Source organism: Notamacropus eugenii, chromosome 3 (genome assembly GCF_028372415.1).
Source record: "Notamacropus eugenii isolate mMacEug1 chromosome 3, mMacEug1.pri_v2, whole genome shotgun sequence".
In the NCBI taxonomy this organism is placed as follows: domain Eukaryota; kingdom Metazoa; phylum Chordata; class Mammalia; order Diprotodontia; family Macropodidae; genus Notamacropus; species Notamacropus eugenii.
Window position 1 is genome coordinate 423,241,423 of NC_092874.1, and position 14,615 is coordinate 423,256,037.

Genomic DNA, 14,615 nt, shown 5'->3' on the forward strand with positions numbered 1-14,615 from the left:
ATATGAGAGATGTTCTGAAGGTAGAAATGGCAAGATTTGGCAATGTCTAATACGAGAGAGAGAGAGAGAGAGAGAGAGAGAGAGAGAGAGAGAGAGAGAGGAGAAGAGAGTGATGACATTAAGACTGAGTCTAGGAGAATAGAAGGGTTGGCGGTGCCCTCAACAAGAACAGAGAAGTAGGGGAGGAAAGAAGACTGGCAAAGTATAGCTACGCACAGTGGGACTGGGAAAGTTTGCATTTGTTCAGTGATCATTTTTGATCAGTCACTGATCAAGATGGCTGAACTCCTGGGCAGGCATCCCAAAGATGAATAGATTAATTCTCCCATTGACCGAGAGCGTGGTTTTGGTATTTACAGTCCACTGGTACCGTTTTAGGTAGGGACAAGTGGGGCTTTGGTAGCAGTTGGTTTAATGTTTATAAGGACTTTTTGTCTCCCATAACCTTGTAAGGTAAGTGATGCCAGAATTATTAGCCCCCATGACAGGGAAACTGAGGCTCAGAGAAACTAAATGATTTGTCCGTTGTTACCCAAAATACTTTAATCAATCTGGTTCTCATTGCTGTTGCTACCAGCCGCACCTATGTAGGTCATAATTTGTATTATATAGTTAATAAGTGGAGAAGCTATCTTTATATGTGAGTATATGTACGGGTGAGGGTGGATTTATTATATATTTTGATATCATTTACTATTATAATAATAATAAGATTTATTGACTAAGCTCATAGCTGACAGACAACTGGATGAGAGACATGACCTTCTCTCTTATTTCTGTCCTGGCAAAAGTTCACAAGTGTCTTGGAAGGAAAACATGGGGAGTAGGGTTCTAGGTGTTCTCTTCTCGAGGTAAAATTGATCATCTTTCCTTTAGTCTCAATTTAATTCAGTTAAAAAAAGAATTCTTATTAAAGACTTTAGAGGCAATGTGGTTATAAGATACAGTGCTGGGCTCAGTGTCAGGCAGATTTAGGCTGAAATTGTAGTATTGATGTAGATCAGATGTAGATCTGATGCTTAGTAGTACTGTGGCCTTGGACAAGTCTCTAATGGCTAGAGATGAGTTGTGATTAACCATCAGTGAAGGAAACTCCCCCACCAGGAGTTCTCCTCACTAACCCTTGCGGGAATCTGCTGGTAAATGTTTAACTACAGACTCTCAAAAGACAATATAAGCCTGACACTTTTAAATTTATTCTACATTTTCTTCATTATTTTTATAAGTCTAGAAAATCTACAAAACAATAAATCAAATCTTGGATTGTAGCTTATAGATTTCTAAGTGGAAATAGTCACATTACAGATTTAACCATCTCCTTACCTCATGGATCTAGCTTACCCCTCAGTGCCAACTGCTATATACTGCTGGGTGACAAGTGCCTACCAGAGTGGAGCCTGCAGTCTGGGTTCCCAATTCCTTTTTCCTCACTACCCTGGTTTCTACCACAATGACGTTATCTTTGTTTTCTTTCAGGGAGCCGAGAAGCTGCATTCACCTACGCGGTCATTGCTGCGGGAGTGGCCCATGCCATTACAGCCGCCTGTACACAGGGTAACCTGAGTGATTGTGGCTGTGACAAGGAGAAGCAGGGCCAGTATCACCGGGACGAAGGCTGGAAGTGGGGCGGCTGCTCTGCCGACATCCGCTATGGTATTGGCTTTGCCAAGGTCTTCGTGGATGCGAGGGAAATCAAGCAGAATGCTAGGACCCTCATGAACTTACACAACAATGAGGCTGGACGCAAGGTAGGCAGGCGAGATGGGTTGGGGAGTATTAGATACTGAAAAATGTGTAAATATGACATTTATATAGTTAGATATATGTCTATTTGATATATGTCTATTTAATATATGCTTAAATGCACCCCGCTGTTAAAAAAAACACTGCAAAAAATGCAAATAATATAGTTTTGTGTGTGTATGTGTGTGTGTGTGTTGTCTGAACATATGATTTCATCAGTGTGGGGGAACTTCTGGTGTGCAAAATTACTCCCCTGATGCAGATCTGTGTTTTGTCTCTAACTTCCAGTCTTTGAGAGTTGCTGGAGGGCCCTGGGAAGGGCTAAGTGACCTGCTCTTGGTCACACAGTTCATATGTGCCAGAGGAAGGGTCTCATCCCAATTCCCACCATGCTCTCTGTCTGTACACCCACATACATTGGTTAAAGGTCTATCCTATTGTTAGTTCATGTCTCCCCCTCATCAATGAAACAAAAACAAGATAAAGTACAACGTTTGCTTAGAAGTCTAGGGTTGCTTGAGATCTCTGTACGCTCCTAAAGCATTTTAGTTGACTTCAACATGAGTCAGCAGCTACTGAGAAAGCTCACTTGAACTTGAGCAGTGTTCATGGAATCCTGGTAGCCAAGATAGAGCCGGTGATTGATTGTCTGACTAGGAGGTGCCCTGGTTAGACTGCATCTGAAAGATGGTGTTAAGGTCTAGGGACTGTATCTTAAGAAGGATTGACAAATAGAAGTGTATTTGATGGAGAGTGACCAGGTTGGTGAGAGATCTGGAACCTATGTCAAAAAATAAGAGAAAGCTTGGAGGGTTTGGCAGCACCCATTTGCCGTCTTCAAATATCCAAAGGGCTTTCTTGTGAAAGAGACAGATTTTGGCTGGAGAGATGAACTCATTGCCAATGAAATGGCATGGTATGCTCCATGAATTCTAGGCCAATGGAGGAGTCCAAACACAGGCTGAATGACAACATGTGTCAGGATGCTGTGAATGGAACTCATACTGTGGGTTGAGATTAAATTGAATGCTTTGTAAAGTGCCTTGCAGTTCTAGGATTGTGTGATTCTAAACCATGATAGTATGGCCCCCATTGTGTATTTTACGTGTGTGTGTGTGTGTGTGTGTGTGGTTGTTATTACAAGGTAAAGACTGGATACAGTTGCTGAATCACTGTCACTGTCTTTTGAAAGACCAGGGAACAGAAGTGCCCCCAAACTGAAACAGAACAAATGGGAGTCCAATTTTTGTTAAGTTAGAATGAAATATGCCAACAATTGGACTATGAGCTTGACTTTTCATTTCTGCAAAGATTCTAGAACACAGTAAAGGGAGGGTTAGTGAATATTTAGAAAAGGAAGCTGTGCTCCTAAAGATCTGTCATGATTAAACCAAGAACAAGTCATGGCAACTTAACCTGACTTTTTGACAGGATTATTACACTGAAAAGTCAGAGGACTACTGTAGGCATAGTTTACCAGGGATCTCTGTATGAGCCTGTGCTGCTTAACTTTTTATTAATCCATGATTTGGCTAAAGGCATCAATGACATGCCCATCAGATCTGTCAGTGCCAAGACACTAGGAAGGATAGTTAGCATATTAGATGGCAGAAATAGGATCCAAGGCCAACAAGCATTTATTAATTACTTACTATATTCCTTGCATAATGGTAGGCACTGGTGACACAAGTACAAAGAATGAAGCAAACCTTGTTCTCAAGGAGTTCACATTCTGACAGGAAAGAAAACAAGTAAATAGATAACTTAGGGAGGGGAGGGCCTTAGCAGTTGGGGGATGAGAAAAGCCTTCCTGTATAAGGTAGTATCATAAAGCTGTGTCATAAAGGAAGAGGACTGTATGAGAGAGAGGAGGAGAGAGCACATTCCAGCCATGGATTACTGTCAGTGCCAAGGTATGGAGATGGGAAATGGAATAGCACTTAGTTTTTGTCTTATTTTTAAAAATTTCAACTTACTTATTTTTAAATATTCATTAAAAAAAATTAGCTGCAAATTCTTTCCCTTTCCTCTCATCCTGAGAAGTCAAACAATACAATGTCAACTATACATGTGAGGTCATACAAAACATATTTCCATGTTAGCTATGTTGCAAAAAATAAAAAACTAAGAAACATAAAGAAAGTGAAAAAAGTATGCTTCAATCTGCACTCAGGTTTCACCAGTTCTTTCTCTGGGCGTGGATAGTATTTTTCATCAGTAGTCTTTGGAATTGTCTTCGATAATTGCATCGATCAGAGTAGCCAAGTCTTTCATAGTTGATCATTCTTACAATATTGTAGTTGCTATCTATGATGTTTTCTTGGTTCTTCTCATTTTACTTTGCATCAGTTCATATAAATCTTCTCAGGTTTTTCTAAAATCATCCTGCTTATCATTTCTTATATGGTAATATTTCATCACAATCATATACCACAATTTGTTCAGCTATTCTCCATTTGGTGGACATCCCCTCACTTTCCAATTATTTGCCACCACAAAAAGAGCTGCTATAAATATTTTTGTATACTTAGGTCCTTTTCCATTTTCTTTGATCTCTTTGGGATACAGATGGAGTAGTGATATTGCTGGTTCAAAGGGAATGCACAATTTTATGGCATAGTTCCAAGTTCTTCTCCAGAATGGGTTGAACCAGTTTACAACTCCATCAACAGTTCGTTAATGTACCTAATTTTTCTACATCTCCTCCAGCAATTATCAATTTTCTTTTCTGTCATATTAGCCAATCTGATTGGTGTGGGTTGGTACCTTAGAGTTGTTTAATTTGCGTTCCTCTAATTGATAGTGATTTAAAGCATTTTTGATAGCTCTGATTTCTTCTTTTGAAAGCTACCTGTTCATATTCTTTGACCATTTATCAACTGGGGACGGTGCTCTTATTTTTATAAATGTCTCAATTCCCTATATATTTGAGAAATTAGGCCTTTATCAGAGAAACTTGGTGTAAAATTTTCTCCCAGTTTCCTGCTTTCCTTCTAATTTTGGCTGCATTGGTTTTGTTTGTGCAAAACTTTTAAATTTCATGTAATCAAAATTATCCGTTTTACTTCCTGTAATCCTTTCTGTCTCTTGTTTGTTTATAAACTTTTCCCTTATCCCTAAATCTGACAGGTATATTTTTTCATGCTCCTGTAATTTACTTGTGATTCCCCCTTTGCATTTTAAATCATTTACTCATTTTAACCTTATTTTGCTATACGCTGTGAGATGTTGATATATGCCTAGTTTCTGCCAAACTGCTTTCCAGTGTTCCCAGAAATTTTTGTCAAATAGTCACTTTTTAATCCAACTTGGCTCTTTGGGCTTACCAAACGTTAGGTTACAGTGGTCATTTACTACTGTGTATTGTGTACCTAATCTATTCTGTTGCTTTATCACTCTAAAAATGGAGTATCCTTTGTGAGGAACAGAGAATGTGATTGTCTAGGCAGGATATCAGAGTTTCTGAGCGGTAATAATGTACACAAAGGAAAAGATCATGAGATGTGGGGATGCCAAGGTGAATCTGAGAAGGTGAAATTGAATAAGGAGAGGAGCAGAGTCATATTGTTGGGTTAAAAAAAAATCACAGGTATGATATGTGAGTAGGCAGCAGTTTGCTAAAAAAGCTCAGATGTTTAATGGATTGGAAGCCTAGTAATATGAGCAAACAGTATGATATAACAGCTCAGAAAGCTAAAATGCATTAAAAAAGGAATATAGCATCTAGGAGTAGGGGGATTGATAATCCTTCTGTTTACTGCCCTCATTAGATCACATCCAGATTATTACATTTGGTTACCAGTGCCGTACTATAGAAAGGACATTGATAGGCAGAAGATCATCCAGAAGAAGGTTATTGGGATGGAGAAGGGACATGAGATCATGCCATATGGTTGGCCGAGGGAGCGGGGAATGTTTAGCCTGGAGAAAAGATGACTTGGGTCTAGGGGTGGGGCAGGATAGCTATTTTCAGGTATTTGAACGGCTGTCACCTGGAAGAGGGATTAGATTTCATAGGCCCAGAGGGGAGAACTAGGAGCAACGGGTTAGCAAGAGGCAAATTTAGGTTAGGTTTGATGTAAGCAGAACCTTCATAATAATTAGAATGGTCCCAAAGTGGAATGGGGGAATGGGCAGCCTTAGGGGAGCAGTGGGTTGCAACCTCCACCTTACGCCTCTCCCCCACCAAGATCTTCCAACAGAGGCTGGATGAGCACTCTGGGAGCAGAGCACAATGCCTGGCACATAGTAGAAACTTCATACATGTTTATTGATGGATATATGGTAGGGTGGACTCTTCTTAAGGTACAGATTACACTAGATGGGCTCTTAGGTCCCTTTTCACTCTCTGATTGCTGAGATTCTGGGACTGAGGCAACAGGGATATATGGTGATAGGTAGCTGTGCAACTAAGCAACCTATAATATTCCCAAGTAATACCTGAGTCAGATTAAAATATAATTAGAGAATATTTAACAAAATAAAAATACAATGCAACATAAATAGTGTTAATTTGTGGTTTCCCAAGTCAGTAGGAGGCTAGCAGGTATCTGTTTTTATTTGAGTTGGACACCACTGGTGTAGAGGACCAGACAGATTTAAAAGACTTGGGTTCTAGTCTTGGAAGTCATTTAGTCTCTAGGTCTCACTTTCCTCACTGGGGAGATTCAGTTCAATAAAACAAGCATAAAGTGCTTACCAGGCTCCAGACACTTTGGTAGGTAGTGGGGATACAAATACAAAAGCAACTGAAAATTGAGGGGTTTGGTTAGATGGAGTTCTCCACCAACGGCCCATGAATTTGGTTTTTTTTTAATATCTCGATAACTACTTCAGTATAATTAGTTTCCCTTGTAATCCTATACATTTTATTTTATGCCTTTAAAAAGATTAGACAAGGTCCCTAGGCTTCCCCAGACTGCCATAGGGGTCCATAACACACAAAAAGATAAGGAATTCCCAGATTAGACAGTCTCTAAATTCTCTTCCCTCTCCATAAACTATCATTCTATCCATCTATGAGATCATAATGGGCACAGCACAGCCTTTAGACTGTTGTATCCTCCTTCCTAAAGAAAGGAAGCATGAGCTGATAGGAAGAATCAGGGGTAGAGAGTCAGGAAACAGGGGGCCATTCACAAACTAGGCGACCTTGTACATCAGTTTCCTTATTCATCAATTGGGATGGGCATCCCCACCCTGTGTCCCGTAAGCAGATTGTTGGCTAGATTCAGTGTTCAGATGTGTGTGAATGTACTTTAAAAAGGAAAAAAAATAAAAAGATTGTGCAGATTCAAGAAAAAGAGACTGCAAGGCCCCTATGTCTGAGGCATTGGGAGCTGGTGATAGCAGCCTCAGCTACTGTGCAGCTGAATTGGATTCCCTTCAGGCTCCAACATGCCTCCTCATCAGCACAGTAATTGCTATAGGGATCACTTTCCACCCGGCTGGCTGGCTCCCCTGACACTTCGAGAAGTGGGTTGGCAGGAGATCCCAGAGTACCTCCCTCCCTCTCTCTCTCTCTTTCTTTCTCTCTTTCCCTCCCTCCTTCCTCTGGTAAAATGGAAAACACACTGACCATAGTTTTCTGATGTGAAAGCAATCTAGAAACATGGGAGAATGGGGTACAGTCACATTGGGACGACAGGGCACATATTGAATTATAGAATCTTCCTAAAGGATTGATTCTGGTAAAAAACCTTCAATGGCTCTCCACTCCTTATTGAGTGAAGTTCAAACTCCCCTTTCAGCTATTCAAGGCTCCAACTTACCTTTCCAGATTTACCCACTCTTGTCACCCAATTGGACTACTCTTTTTTCCTTTACTCTCTGATCAGGGTCTATACCATGAGTAAGGAACCTGCGGCCTTAGGGCCACATGTAGCCCTCTAGATCCTTAAGTGCAGCCCTTTGACTGAATCCAAACTTGGTAACTTCCTTCCCAACTTTGTGGGTCTCTTATTTGTGGCACTTCTCACACTCTGTCTTCCACTAGAGTTCTTTGTGTATATATGTCTGATCTTCCCTACAAGAATATAAGTCAGTTCCTGCCAAGTAGGGACTGGGCCCTGGTCATCTTGGTATTCTCCTCTGTGACTTACACAGGGCCTTGGGTATAGTAGGTACTCAGTGATACCTGTTGATTATAATCCCAAAATACCACATCTGGAAGGAATCTTTGAGGTCATTTTACAGTGGAGGAAACTGAGACTTAAGAAATTTAAGGTTAAGAACTCAGGTCTACTGACTTCTAGCCCAAAGTCATTTCCATTAGGCAAGATCATTGGATCCCAGATTTAGAGCTAGAAGGAAGCTTTGAGGCCACTGAGGCTGATAGTTCCTTAAGTAACTCGAACAGTGTCACTCAGCCGGTAAATGTGTGAGACTGGGTCCAAGGCTCTATCCACTGTGACACCTTACTGATTCTGGATGTAGGCATGTTAGAGGGTAGTACGGATATACTAATGTTAAGGCTTGGCTTAGCCATGTTAGGGCATGCTGTGTACATGTTAAGGCAGAATGTGGCACTATTAAGGTACTTACATGTTAGGGTATAGTAAGGGGTGATATTTGGTCAAAAGGTGAAGCCTGAGCAGTTTATCTTTTGTGCCTTCCTATATCACTTTTCTGTGTTCCCTTGTTTCTTTTTCAAACTGTCCTTTTCCAAACCCCTGACTTGTAGACCTCCCCAAGCCCACCCTTCCCTATAGTATTCCATGCTTAGGACTTTCCCTTCCTCCTCCTACTATAAAAACTGACCAGTCTTGTGCCCTATCCTTTCTCTTCCCTCTCCATTTATCTGATAAGCCTATTTGAACTAGGAAATAAATGTTTGGTGATAAATCACTGTTACTCTGTTGAGGGAATATTTTCATTTAATGGTGGTGTTTTGAAGACAAAATACTTTAGTCCAAAAAAATGAATCTTTAATTGTACATTTCAGGACCTACTGGTGGGGATGATATTTTGGAACTGGCATGGGGAAGACCTTCCCATTGTCCCTCTCTGTCACACTGTGCAGTGAGGACTGATCCTCCCCAGTCCTTCTATATCCCATAATGGAACCGGAAGGAAGATGAGCTAGGGGTCTGAGCATTACCATCTGCTGGGATGACTGGGCAGCTATGAGAAGCCAATGCCTAATTCATCCTTTCCCAGCTTTCTCGATGCCCCCTTCACAGCTTATCTACAGGCTGACAGTCAACCACGAGAAAGCTATGTATTCTTCTTTCTCTTCTGAGTCCTTGACTGTTGGCACCATCTGGACTCAATGACCTTCCAGGACCTTGCTGGATTTAAATCTACTATCTTAGGATCTAACCCCAGTTGGCCACTGCTTCTCCAGTTCTGCTCCCTGGGCTTGTGGGATCATAGGTCATGGGCTTGGAAGGCACCTTGGGGGTCATCAAGGCTAACCCTCTCATTTTACAGATGAGGAATTAAAACTCCAGAGCTCACTTAACAGAGAGTATGGGACTTGCCTGTAGTTGTACAGGTATTTTAAAAAAAATGGAGTGGGGATTTGAACCGAGGCCCTCTCAATTCAAGATCTTTCCATTAATAATAATATTTAATAATTGTGTAGTGCTTACACAGTATATATACATATATGCATATAAATGCATATTTATGCATTATATAATTAGAGAGCTTCACAGGCTTTTTTTGAGTCTCATCAACTCTATGAAATAGATATTATAGATCTTAATATCATGATTAATATCATGTAGGGCAACTACATATATTACTATGTGATATCTATTGCACACATATATATGTAGTGTATGTGCATGTATATGTGTATATATATGTATATGTATGCACATACGCTACAGATATTATTGCCCCTGTTTTACAAATAAGGAATATAATAAGGGTCAGAAAATAAAATCCTTGAGTTTGGCCTCTCAGCTAGTTAGTAGCAGAGGTAAGACTTGAACACAGATCTTGACTTATCCACTACACTATGCTGTCTCTTACTACATCGTGGTAGATGTGAATTATTCCTTTTCCTTAATTTTGAATATTTGTGTTAGGCTGAGTATATTTATGAGTGTGTGTGTGACCGTATGAGAGATGGATCTTTTCTATGGGTATCCCAGACATGGGGACAGGATAAGTTGATCAGCAGTTCCTGGAATAGGACTGAAGTACTCAGACCTATGAGCAAAGTCCACTTTGCTCTAGGTAGGACCAGCTGTAGGGTCCAGAATAAAGCTGTAGGATTGCCCTTTTTGGGACTGACCCAAGTCTGGCTGGCTGCTCTTATCACCCCCTGATCCCCCAGGAGTTGCGGTTGTTGTCTCTCTAAGGATCGAGGGCGTGGGTGTGTTTGAGAAGTGAGAGTGTACGCCTCTGTCCTTCATGCTCTCAAAGGGGAGGAAGAGCCACTCCAGAGGACTGTGTCTCTGTCAGTGACTATGGAGGATTGAGATGAAGGGGAAAGGAGGCAGAGACACTTCTGTTGTTTTTAGGTCTTGTCATCCTGGGTCACTTGCTTGCCCTGTGTGGGTGGTGAGGACAAGATCAAATTGCTTTTTTCCCTTCTGACTGCCCTTTCTCTCTCCCTTCTCCCCCGGTCCTCTTCCTTGAACAGCAAGCCTGTGTGTTAGGGCTACCTCATGCTGTCTCGTGAGTCACCATGATCCATCGTTACCTCGGTGGCTGAGACCAGAAAGCAAGAGTACCTTAAGCTGGTTTCTGATTGGCTGTCTCACTAGACCAGGGACAGAGCAGCCACAGTCATTTGTGGGAGAGAGAGAGAGCTTATGGTGATACTTTCTTAAACTGTGGGGTCTTGTCTGGGGCTGTCTGGAATGAGGAGAGCTCTGGGGGAATGTGAGGATAAGACATGCTTTCTCTCCCAGGAATCTCCTGTAAGGGGCTGAGAATTGCCCTGAGGCCAGGTTAGGAAGTTGTTTCTAGTACCCAGTCTCCATCAAAGTCCTGTTACACTAGTAAAAAAAGACTTAGCAAAATATTCTTCACTTATGACCAAGTGATATTTTTATCAAGGATGCAAGGATGGTTCAACAGTAGGAAAATAATCTAGGAAGTGGTCTCTGCTAAGAAAAGGAATCGCCCTGCCAGACATAACACCATCCCACTACTATGAAGGCAGTGTGACGTTAGTGGATAGAATGCTAGACTAAAAGTCCAGAAGACCTAAATTCAAATTCCACCCTGATCCTTATTACCTGTCTGATTTTGGGGTGAGTAACTGTCAAGGCTTGGGTTTCCTTGTCTGTAAAATGAGTGGGTTGGAGCTTTCAGTTAGAAAATCTATGATTCTATGACTATGAAGCAATTGATAAATTTGCTCTGCCTGGGTACAAAGCACTGACTGGGATGTACTGGAGCAAAACCAGAACCAACGTGTGCTCACGTGAAGCCTAAAGCTGAGCTAGGGAGATAAGGATAGTGGTCAGTGTTTTCTTCTACCTGGAGGAGTGTGCGTGTGTGTGTGTGTGTGTGTGTGCGTGTGTGTGTGTGTGTGTGTGTGTGTGTGTGTGTTCATATATTTTGATTTTCTTGCTATTTCTTTCCAGGAGAATGAAAGTTACTTGAAGACAGGGACCATTTTTGGTTTTGCATTGTATACTCACAGCCTGACATCACAGGCATTTAAGAAATGCTTTTTGGATTTATTATATAGAAAACTCAATTCCACAAAAGCTTCCTGACAATGTAAGGAAGGTTGTCCTATGTGTTAAAGGGAAGGAATAGACTTTGCACTCTAGATGAGCACTGAGAAGAGAGAGGTCCCGTGGACAGGTGGGCTCAGGGAGGGCTTCACTGGGGAGGCAGAGCTTAAACTGGTCCTCGAAGAATGAATGCAGGCAGGCTGAATCGGAGTGACTATTTTAGGTAGAGAAAAGGCATAAACAAACAGTTGGAGTGAGCAGAGCTATAAGCAGACATTTTTTCACCTGGGGCAGAAGGTGTTAGGGGAGAATGGGGAATTGTGGTAGTGCAGAAGATAGTCTGACCACAGATGCCGTTAAGCTGGAGCTGATCAGACTGGGACACTGGTGGGGAGAGGGGAGCGGGGAAGAACAGTTTGCCTATGTTGGGATAGCAATGGAAAGAAAAGCTAGGAAGGAAGGTTGGGACCAGTTTTTCTGACTTCTCGCTCAGTACCTACACCCTTTGCATGTACTCTCTTATGCTTGTATCTGTTTTAAGAGTTTATAGTATTTAGAAGGGAAGGCTGAATCCATAAAAAATCAATAGGATGGAAAGATTTTAGAGTGGGAAGGGCCCTTTAAAATAATTTAGTCCAGTTCCTGAGGCTCAGAGAGGAGAAACAGCTTGCCCAATGTCATACAGGTTGTAAGTCATAAAGCTGGGATTAGAAATTGAATCTGTTGGTACCTGATTGACCCACTAGTATGTGCTAGCATCCTCCTTTGAGTGACTGGCAAGTGTAAATGGCTCAGACTCTATCAGCAAACTTGGCACGCTGGATCCATCATTATCTAAGCCAGGGACCTAGAGCCTTGAACTCTTTCCTCATTAATATTGTCCCTGCTGACTCCCTCTGTGTTGGTTCGACCCCACCCACTTCCTGTTTCTCCAGGCTCCAGCTCTTCATGACTTTGTAATTCTTGATGTAGAAATAAATGTACAGACAGACATCTCTTTATGACATAGTAGATGTCTTCAAGAGATGCTGTGGCCAACCTACCAGTCAGTCAGTCAACAGGAATTTATTAATAGCACTTATCATTTATCAGGCTCTGTGCTAAGTGCTGAGTATACAAAGAAAAAACACCGCCTCCCCCCCCCCCCCCCCCCCCCCCCCCCCCCCCCCCCCCCCCCGCAACAAACCAAAAAAAAGTCTCTTCCTTCAAGGAGCTCACATTCTAATGGTAGAAACATGTAACTAAGGAGATCTATTTTTAAAGGGACATTTAAAACATCAATTAGTTTTTACAAACGAATATTTATTTCAAAGAAATGACAATAACAAAAATACAAACATTTACTTTCCCCTCTTCCAATTCTGTCTCTGGGAACAGTGGTCTCTAACTAGTTCCTACCTAGCTTTGGTTCCATCAAGTTCACATTCAAATACAGCATTACTGTTGGATGAGCCCTTGTCTAACCTACTGCTGGCTTAGGTCCCAAAAGGTCATTCTTTGCTCCTTGGGAGCACTGATGCTGAACTATCAGCAAACCCAGATGCTGGAATGCCAGTATCTCCAATCCTTTCACCTAAAATGCAAAAGAGCAAATGTTGAGACCTGTATTCCCAGATCCATCTGGTGTCTTTAGAGGGGAGAAGGTCCATGGTCTGGTGATGAACCTTTCGAGATTTAGCCAACATGGTTCTCAGATGAAAGATACAGTCCATGATGGGGCCCCTACTTAAAATCTTTTCTAGCTTGGTTGGCTGGATCAACCAAGAAGTCATTCTCCTTCCATTACCTTTAAGAACCAAAGGTTATCTTTATACCACACCATCAGAGTAGGACTTAACAGGAGGATCAGTTCATTTAAAAGATCAGCCAGTCATAAATGGCCAACTGGTTCGGCATGTGGTGCTCTCCTCTCACATACATACTCAAGTGATGACTAGTTTCCTTCTTTCCTTTAAACTTAACCACAGGTACAGTTTATTATTTTCTGCAATAATGGTCTTCTAGTTAAAACACCCCCACAAAGTTCATGAATCATTCTTCTTTAGAAGAGAAAATTCACTCTCTTCATTTTCATAACTAAAAGGAAGATGGGCATGACCACAGGGAGGATGACTCTGGGAATGTAGGGAAGGATTGAAAGGGTGGAGAATTTCCTTGGAAGGAAGAAATGCAAAGGGTATAGTTTGCAAGTATACTGGACACTCATGGAGTAAGGAGTGGACAGAGAAGGAGGAAGGAAGGGAGCAGGGTCAGGAAGGGATGAAGTTTATCCCTGAGGGATGTTTGAGGGATCCCAGTGTTGGGAGGGGGCACAGAAGGAAGTAAAATCTAGACTTGTCCCTCTTCTTGACCTAAGCTTAGCTGGCCCGAGCTCTCATGGCCAAAAACCCATAAGCTGGTTTAGGGGGACCACGCATCTGAACTCATTTAGAAAGAGAAGCCCTTTCCTCCCAGGGCAGTGTGTCTCTCCCTTCCAACCTCTCATTTACTCTCCTAACAGACTGAATGAAGCAGAGGGTGAGGATTAGAGCTTTTTGAGCCAAGCCTTGAGAGCAATTTCCTCTGTAAGTCAAGGTTGCTGTCCCTACCGTCCTCAAGCTCCAGTGACCCCCTTCCCAAATTTCGACAACACTTTTCTTTGCATTGGGTGCCCGTGGCCTTGTGATGTCTTTAATTTTGGGAATGTAGCATGATATGGTAGAAAAAAATAAAAGAAGGAATTTCGGGTCATGCATCCTGAGTTTTGGATTTGTGACTGGGGTCAGTTGAGTGTGACTCTCCAGTCTCAGTCTTCTCACTAACAAAATGGGTATAATAGTAGTTTCACCCACAAACCTGTTGTGAGGATTGAATGAGATCATAAGGTCATGGAGTTACAGCTGGGAGGGACTTTGAAGATCATCTGTTGCAGCCCCTTCACTTTACAGTCTGTGAAAGCTGAGTCTCTGAGATATCAAATGACTTGTCCACAGTCACTCAGCTGGTTAATGACAAAGGTACGTACCAGAACTCCAAGTCCAGTGTTCTTTCCTTCATCCCGTGATGCTGTTTAATCCTCATAGAAAGTACTGGAACCTCTCTGTCAGTGAAACTGATTTTTAAAAATATTGTTGAAGGTTGGCCTCAGGATGCCCCTGACTTTAGAGCAATCATGGTCTCAGGGCAAGCCTCTTTTCAGGGTATGGCTAGTCTTGAGAAGGGTCCTTTGCCTTAGGCCAACTGGTAAAG

At 41.9% G+C, this 14,615-nt stretch overlaps 1 protein-coding gene across 2 annotated transcripts in view; it reads left to right on the plus strand.

The window, feature by feature from the left end:
• WNT7A (Wnt family member 7A) overlaps positions 1 to 14,615 on the plus strand; it is a 101,148-nt gene that overhangs the window by 39,989 nt on the left and 46,544 nt on the right. For both annotated transcript variants that reach the window (XR_011964641.1, XM_072598240.1), the window contains exon 3: positions 1,477 to 1,748. Coding sequence is in view for 1 of the 2 variants with exons in the window: in XM_072598240.1 (XP_072454341.1) it covers positions 1,477 to 1,748 (272 nt within the window). In the remaining variant the exon portion in view is untranslated. The remainder of the gene's footprint in view (positions 1 to 1,476; positions 1,749 to 14,615) is intronic.